The 8,140-nt window shown below is 47.2% G+C and overlaps 1 protein-coding gene across 1 annotated transcript in view; it reads left to right on the top strand.

Moving 5' to 3' along the window:
* The first annotated feature begins 7,195 nt into the window (after positions 1-7,195).
* The window catches only part of folr (folate receptor), an 8,281-nt gene continuing 7,336 nt past the window's right edge, over positions 7,196-8,140 (top strand). Inside the window, exon 1 of the mRNA XM_081371659.1 lies at positions 7,196-7,336. Within this exon, the coding sequence (XP_081227785.1) occupies positions 7,317-7,336 (20 nt within the window). The 5' untranslated portion in view covers positions 7,196-7,316. The remainder of the gene's footprint in view (positions 7,337-8,140) is intronic.

Below are 8,140 nucleotides of genomic sequence, written 5' to 3'. Positions count from 1 at the left end.
GAGAGTTTATGCAACTACAAGCACTTTTAAGTCCCAGTAGTGAAATTTTAGATTTATGTTCAAATTTGTAATTTGATGCTTCATAAATATAAACGTAGCGTAAATACACACCTTGACATAAAAAAATAATGAATGAATAATATGATTTAATGTAAAATTATGAAGCATAATTTTCAGAAGTCCAAACACTTTTACAATATGACATTATTTCAAATGAATTTGTTTTATATACATATGACTTTACACCATCTTAAAGTTATTTTTTATATAAAGTATATTTGTTTATATGATTTATGTTCATCTAATAAACCTGTCCCACAATTTTAAGTCCTTACCGCAACACTGAAAAAGACTCTTAATATGACATTTGTTAAAAGCCAAACAAATCTGGTTTCTATGGAAACAGAAATTAGCATGTGAGCACATGTCTGACAGATTGGTCCACCGCTATTAGGTTACTCACAAGATCCAGAAAAAATCAGATAAAGATAATCTTTTCTTCTTTAGTATTTATTGTGCATCCTTACCATTCAGCTTAGTAATTGTGTATTTTGAATTACATTTTAAAAATTAATTTATATTTCTGTTGAATATACACTGCTCAAAAAAATAAAGGGAACACTTAAACAACACAATGCAACTCCAAGTCAATCACACTTCTGTGAAATCAAACTGTCCACTTAGGAAGCAACACTGATTGACAATCAATTTCAAATGCTGTTGTGCAAATGGAATAGACAATAGGTTGAAATTATAGGCAATTAGCAAGACACCCCCAATAAAGGAGTGGTTCTGCAGGTGGTGACCACAGACCACTTCTCAGTTCCTATGCTTCCTGGCTGATGTTTTGGTCACTTTTGAATGCTGGCGGTGCTTTCACTCTAGTGGTAGCATGAGACGGAGTCTACAACCCACACAAGTGGCTCAGGTAGTGCAGCTCATCCAGAGTGGCACATCAATGCGAGCTGTGGCTAGAAGGTTTGCTGTGTCTGTCAGCGTAGTGTCCAGAGCATGGAGGCGCTACCAGGAGACAGGCCAGTACATCAGGAGATGTGGAGGAGGCCGTAGGAGGGCAACAACCCAGCAGCAGGACCGCTACCTCTGCCTTTGTGCAAGGAGGAGCAGGAGGAGCCCTGCCAGAGCCCTGCAAAATGACCTCCAGCAGGCCACAAATGTGCATGTGTCTGCTCAAACGGTCAGAAACAGACTCCATGAGGGTGGTATGAGGGCCCGACGCCCACAGGTGGGGGTTGTGCTTACAGCCCAACACCGTGCAGGACGTTTGGCATTTGCCAGAGAACACCAAGATTGGCAAATTCGCCACTGGCGCCCTGTGCTCTTCACAGATGTTGCAGGCAGCAGAACGTTCTCCATGGCGTCTCCAGACTCTGTCACGTCTGTCACATGTGATCAGTGTGAACCTGCTTTCATCTGTGAAGAGCACAGGGCCCCAGTGGCCCTCGTTTCTCAGGAGCTAATTACCCTTCTCCATCCCCAACTCCTCTCGTTTCTCAGGAGCTAATTACCCTCCTCCCTCCCCAACTCCTCTCGTTTCTCAGGAGTGAATTACCCTCCTCCATCCCCAGCTCCTCTCGTTTCTCAGGAGCTAATTACCCTCCTCCCTCCCCAACTCCACTCGTTTCTCAGGAGCTAATTACCCTCCTCCATCCCCAGTTCCACTCGTTTCTCAGGAGCTAATTACCCTCCTCCATCCCCAACTCCTCTCGTTTGTCAGGAGCTAATTACCCTCCTCCATCCACAATTCCTCTCGTTTCTCAGGAGTAAATTACCCTCCTCCATCCCCAGCTCCTCTCGTTTCTCAGGAGCTAATTACCCTCCTCCCTCCCCAGTTCCAATCGTTTCTTAGGAGCTAATTACCCTCCTCCATCCCCAGCTCCTCTCGTTTCTCAGGAGCTAATTACCCTCCTCCCTCCCCAGTTCCAATCGTTTCTCAGGAGCTAATTACCCTTCTCCATCCCCAACTCCTCTCGTTTCTCAGGAGCTAATTACCCTCCTCCATCCCCAGCTCCTCTCGTTTCTCAGGAGTGAATTACCCTCCTCCATCCCCAGCTCCTCTCATTTCTCAGGAGCTAATTACCCTCCTCCCTCCCCAGTTCCACTCGTTTCTCAGGAGCTAATTACCCTCCTCCATCCCCAGTTCCACTCGTTTCTCAGGAGCTAATTACCCTCCTCCATCCCCAGTTCCTCTCATTTCTCAGGAGCTAATTACCCTCCTCCCTCCCCAACTCCTCTCGTTTCTCAGGAGCTAATTACCCTCCTCCCTCCCCAGTTCCACTCGTTTCTCAGGAGCTAATTACCCTCCTCCCTCCCCAGTTCCAATCGTTTCTTAGGAGCTAATTACCCTCCTCCATCCCCAGCTCCTCTCGTTTCTCAGGAGCTAATTACCCTCCTCCCTCCCCAGTTCCAATCGTTTCTCAGGAGCTAATTACCCTTCTCCATCCCCAACTCCTCTCGTTTCTCAGGAGCTAATTACCCTCCTCCATCCCCAGCTCCTCTCGTTTCTCAGGAGTGAATTACCCTCCTCCATCCCCAGCTCCTCTCATTTCTCAGGAGCTAATTACCCTCCTCCCTCCCCAACTCCACTCGTTTCTCAGGAGCTAATTACCCTCCTCCATCCCCAGTTCCACTCGTTTCTCAGGAGCTAATTACCCTCCTCCATCCCCAGTTCCTCTCATTTCTCAGGAGCTAATTACCCTCCTCCCTCCCCAACTCCTCTCGTTTCTCAGGAGCTAATTACCCTCCTCCCTCCCCAGTTCCACTCGTTTCTCAGGAGCTAATTACCCTCCTCCATCCCCAGTTCCTCTCGTTTCTCAGGAGCTAATTACCCTCCTCCATCCCCAGCTCCTCTCGTTTCTCAGGAGCTAATTACCCTCCTCCATCCCCAACTCCTCTCGTTTCTCAGGAGCTAATTACCCTCCTCCCTCCCCAGTTCCACACGTTTCTCAGGAGCTAATTACCCTCCTCCATCCCCAGCTCCTCTCGTTTTTTCAGGAGCTAATTACCCTCCTCCATCCCCAGTTCCACTCGTTTCTCAGGAGCTGATTACCCTCCTCCATCCCCAGCTCCTCTCGTTTCTCAGGAGCTAATTACCCTCCTCCATCCCCAGCTCCTCTCGTTTCTCAGGAGCTAATTACCCTCCTCCATCCCCAGCTCCTCTCGTTTCTCAGCAGCTCATTACCCTCCTCCCTCCCCCGTTCCACTCGTTTCTCAGGAGCTAATTACCCTCCTCCATCCCCAGCTCCACTCGTTTCTCAGGAGCTAATTACCCTCCTCCCTCCCCAACTCCTCTCGTTTCTCAGGAGCTAATTACCCTGCTCCATCCCCAACTCCTCTCGTTTCTCAGGAGCTCATTACCCTCCTCCCTCCCCAGTTCCACTCGTTTCTCAGGAGCTAATTACCCTCCTCCATCCCCAACTCCTCTCGTTTCTGAGGAGATCATAACCCTCCTCCCTCCCCAGTTCCACTCATTTCTCAGGAGCTAATTACCCTCCTCCATCCCCAGCTCCACTCGTTTCTCAGGAGCTAATTACCCTCCTCCCTCCCCAACTCCTCTCGTTTCTCAGGAGCTAATTACCCTCCTCCATCCCCAGCTCCTCTCGTTTCTCAGGAGCTCATTACCCTCCTCCCTCCCCAGTTCCACTCGTTTCTCAGGAGCTAATTACCCTCCTCCATCCCCAGCTCCTCTCGTTTCTAAGGAGATCATTACCCTCCTCCCTCCCCAGCTCCTCTCGTTTCTCAGGAGCTAATTACCCTCCTCCATCCCCAACTCCTCTCGTTTCTGAGGAGCTCATTACCCTCCTCCCTCCCCAACTCCTCTCGTTTCTCAGGAGTGAACTACCCTCCTCCATCCCCAGTTCCTCTCGTTTCTCAGGAGCTGATTACCCTCCTCCCTCCCCAGTTCCACTCGTTTCTCAGGAGCTGATTACCCTCCTCCATCCCCAGCTCCTCTCGTTTCTCAGGAGCTCATTACCCTCCTCCCTCCCCAGTTCCACTCGTTTCTCAGGAGCTAATTACCCTCCTCCATCCCCAGTTCCTCTCGTTTCTGAGGAGCTCATTACCCTCCTCCCTCCCCAGTTCCACTCGTTTCTCAGGAGCTCATTACCCTCCTCCATCCCCAGTTCCACTCGTTTCTCAGGAGCTGATTACCCTCCTCCATCCCCAGCTCCTCTCGTTTCTCAGGAGCTAAGTACCCTCCTCCATCCCCAGCTCCTCTCGTTTCTCAGGAGCTAATTACCCTCCTCCATCCCCAGCTCCTCTCGTTTCTCAGGAGCTAATTACCCTCCTCCCTCCCCAGTTCCTCTCGTTTCTCAGGAGCTAATTACCCTCCTCCATCCCCAGCTCCTCTCGTTTCTGAGGAGCTCATTACCCTCCTCCCTCCCCAGCTCCTCTCGTTTCTCAGGAGCTAATTACCCTCCTCCATCCCCAGCTCCACTCGTTTCTCAGGAGCTAATTACCCTCCTCCCTCCCCAACTCCTCTCGTTTCTCAGGAGCTAATTACCCTCCTCCATCCCCAGCTCCTCTCGTTTCTCAGGAGCTCATTACCCTCCTCCCTCCCCAGTTCCTCTCGTTTCTCAGGAGCTAATTACCCTCCTCCATCCCCAACTCCTCTCGTTTCTGAGGAGCTCATTACCCTCCTCCCTCCCCAACTCCTCTCGTTTCTCAGGAGTGAATTACCCTCCTCCATCCCCAGTTCCTCTCGTTTCTCAGGAGCTGATTACCCTCCTCCCTCCCCAGTTCCACTCGTTTCTCAGGAGCTGATTACCCTCCTCCCTCCCCAGCTCCTCTCATTTCTCAGGAGCTGATTACCCTCCTCCCTCCCCAGTTCCACTCGTTTCTCAGGAGCTGATTACCCTCCTCCATCCCCAGTTCCTCTCGTTTCTCAGGAGCTGATTACCCTCCTCCCTCCCCAGTTCCACTCGTTTCTCAGGAGCTGATTACCCTCCTCCCTCCCCAGCTCCTCTCGTTTCTCAGGAGCTGATTACCCTCCTCCCTCCCCAGTTCCACTCGTTTCTCAGGAGCTGATTACCCTCCTCCATCCCCAGTTCCTCTCGTTTCTCAGGAGCTGATTACCCTCCTCCATCCCCAGTTCCTCTCGTTTCTCAGGAGCTGATTACCCTCCTCCCTCCCCAGTTCCACTCGTTTCTCAGGAGCTGATTACCCTCCTCCCTCCCCAACTCCTCTCGTTTCTCAGGAGCTGATTACCCTCCTCCCTCCCCAGTTCCACTCGTTTCTCAGGAGCTGATTACCCTCCTCCATCCCCAGTTCCTCTCGTTTCTCAGGAGTGAACTACCCTCCTCCATCCCCAGTTCCTCTCGTTTCTCAGGAGCTGATTACCCTCCTCCCTCCCCAGTTCCACTCGTTTCTCAGGAGCTCATTACCCTCCTCCATCCCCAGTTCCTCTCGTTTCTCAGGAGCTGATTACCCTCCTCCATCCCCAGCTCCTCTCGTTTCTCAGGAGCTCATTACCCTCCTCCCTCCCCAGTTCCACTCGTTTCTCAGGAGCTAATTACCCTCCTCCATCCCCAGTTCCTCTCATTTCTGAGGAGCTCATTACCCTCCTCCCTCCCCAGTTCCACTCGTTTCTCAGGAGCTGATTACCCTCCTCCCTCCCCAGTTCCTCTCATTTCTCAGGAGCTGATTACCCTCCTCCATCCCCAACTCCTCTCGTTTCTCAGGAGCTGATTACCCTCCTCCCTCCCCAACTCCTCTCGTTTCTCAGGAGCTCATTACCCTCCTCCCTCCCCAGTTCCACTTGTTTCTCAGGAGCTGATTACCCTCCTCCATCCCCAGCTCCTCTCGTTTCTCAGGAGCTCATTACCCTCCTCCCTCCCCAGTTCCACTCGTTTCTCAGGAGCTAATTACCCTCCTCCCTCCCCAACTCCTCTCGTTTCTGAGGAGCTAATTACCCTCCTCCCTCCCCAGTTCCACTCGTTTCTCAGGAGCTGATTACCCTCCTCCCTCCCCAACTCCTCTCGTTTCTGAGGAGCTAATTACCCTCCTCCATCCCCAGCTCCTCTCGTTTCTCAGGAGCTCATTACCCTCCTCCCTCCCCAGTTCCACTCGTTTCTCAGGAGCTAATTACCCTCCTCCCTCCCCAACTCCTCTCGTTTCTGAGGAGCTAATTACCCTCCTCCCTCCCCAGCTCCTCTCGTTTCTCAGGAGCTCATTACCCTCCTCCCTCCCCAGTTCCACTCGTTTCTCAGGAGCTGATTACCCTCCTCCCTCCCCAGTTCCACTCGTTTCTCAGGAGCTAATTACCCTCCTCCCTCCCCAACTCCTCTCGTTTCTGAGGAGCTAATTACCCTCCTCCATCCCCAGTTCCTCTCGTTTCTCAGGAGCTGATTACCCTCCTCCCTCCCCAACTCCTCTCGTTTCTGAGGAGCTAATTACCCTCCTCCATCCCCAGTTCCTCTCGTTTCTCAGGAGCTGATTACCCTCCTCCCTCCCCAACTCCTCTCGTTTCTGAGGAGCTAATTACCCTCCTCCCTCCCCAGCTCCTCTTGTTTCTCAGGAGCTGATTACCCTCCTCCCTCCCCAACTCCTCTCGTTTCTGAGGAGCTAATTACCCTCCTCCCTCCCCAGCTCCTCTTGTTTCTCAGGAGCTAATTACCCTCCTCCCTCCCCAGCTCCTCTTGTTTCTCAGGAGCTAATTACCCTCCTCCCTCCCCAGCTCCTCTTGTTTCTCAGGAGCTAATTACCCTCCTCCATCCCCAGTTCCACCTCTCTCGTCAGTCAGGATTTGGCATTCTGATTCCCTGATTAAATCAGATTTTTGTTTGCAAAAAATATTTTAACACTTCAGTAGAGATGATTTACACATTAAAATGATAATATTTTCATAAAAAGCTAAATGTTTTATCTGTGGCGTAAATGAAAGCAATTGATATCTAAGGTTAACGTCAACATTTTCCACGGCGTAGAGAAAATCATAAAACCCCCTAATTTTAAATTACTTTTTAATAGTTGTTTTTAATAACTATGTAAATGTATACATTTTTAATAGAAATTAAAAAAGAAATTGAAATTCATTGGGTTTTATTTTTTTTAAATTTGGGAGAGTCAAATGTGCCCGTAGTTGCAGAAACACCATGTATTATTATGAGTTATTATGAGTCCATAAGGTCACAGTGACCGTGCAGCTGTGTGTGTGTGTGTGTGTGTGTGTGTGTCTCAGAACTACAGTCCTGCTTCTCTAGGAGTCATTATGAAGGACTTTGGTCGAGAGGGACCCAGTTCACATATTTCAGCTCAAGCCAGGAAAATTACAGCATTTCTCAACTTTAACTCTACATAAAATGGACTTTTTATTTTCAAGGTATGTTTCTATGAAAGTAAGATCTACTTTTCCCCTCTTTAATCAGTTATATCGATCCGCGTCCAAGAGTCACTGTGATATTAAAATGAAGATGAACTTGAGACTCAGTATTTGACGTGTCTCTTTTTGTTTTGTATTAATGACATGTGATTTGGGTTAGGGTTAGTCACATAGAAATTTTTAAAAATGTATTTTGAGTAAGAAAAGAAGGGAAAAGAATGAACATTTGGACTGCAGTGTATTTATATAACTAACAGCTTCAGTTGCTGGTTAGGCGTCTATCTTTTATAATCATGCAGTTTAAATACACTGAAAGATTAATAATATAAATCTAAAATTAGTTTTTATTAAGTCACTGTACTAGTTTACTGTAAAATGTTTGTTTGTTTGTTAAATCAAATTTTAATTTATTATATTAATCAAATATTTATGTATGTATTTTAAAATGTATTTCTTATTTGAATCTTATTGAATCTAGTTAATAGTTTAATAACTGTTTGTTTTTTAAACTGTTTGTATTTTAAGATTTTTATCAATAAATATATTTTTTATCTAATTTCATTGATTTAATAGAATAATAATGTTTTTATTTTAATATGTTTTGTTAATATATTTATTTAATCTATTTTAATCAATTAAAAGGTCATTAACTAACTATTACTTTTTCAATACATAAAATATTTTAATTTCAATTTTTTTTATTGATTGATTTTAATAATATTAATCTAATTTATTTATTTACTTATATATTTTGACTTATTATTTATTATTAATTCATTTTATATATATATATATATATTTTTT

Source organism: Scardinius erythrophthalmus, assembly GCF_964197995.2.
Source record: "Scardinius erythrophthalmus genome assembly, chromosome: 7".
NCBI classification, from domain to species: Eukaryota; Metazoa; Chordata; class Actinopteri; order Cypriniformes; family Leuciscidae; genus Scardinius; species Scardinius erythrophthalmus.
Note: the sequence above shows the minus strand (reverse complement) of the source record. Positions and strands in the feature narration are given on the sequence as shown.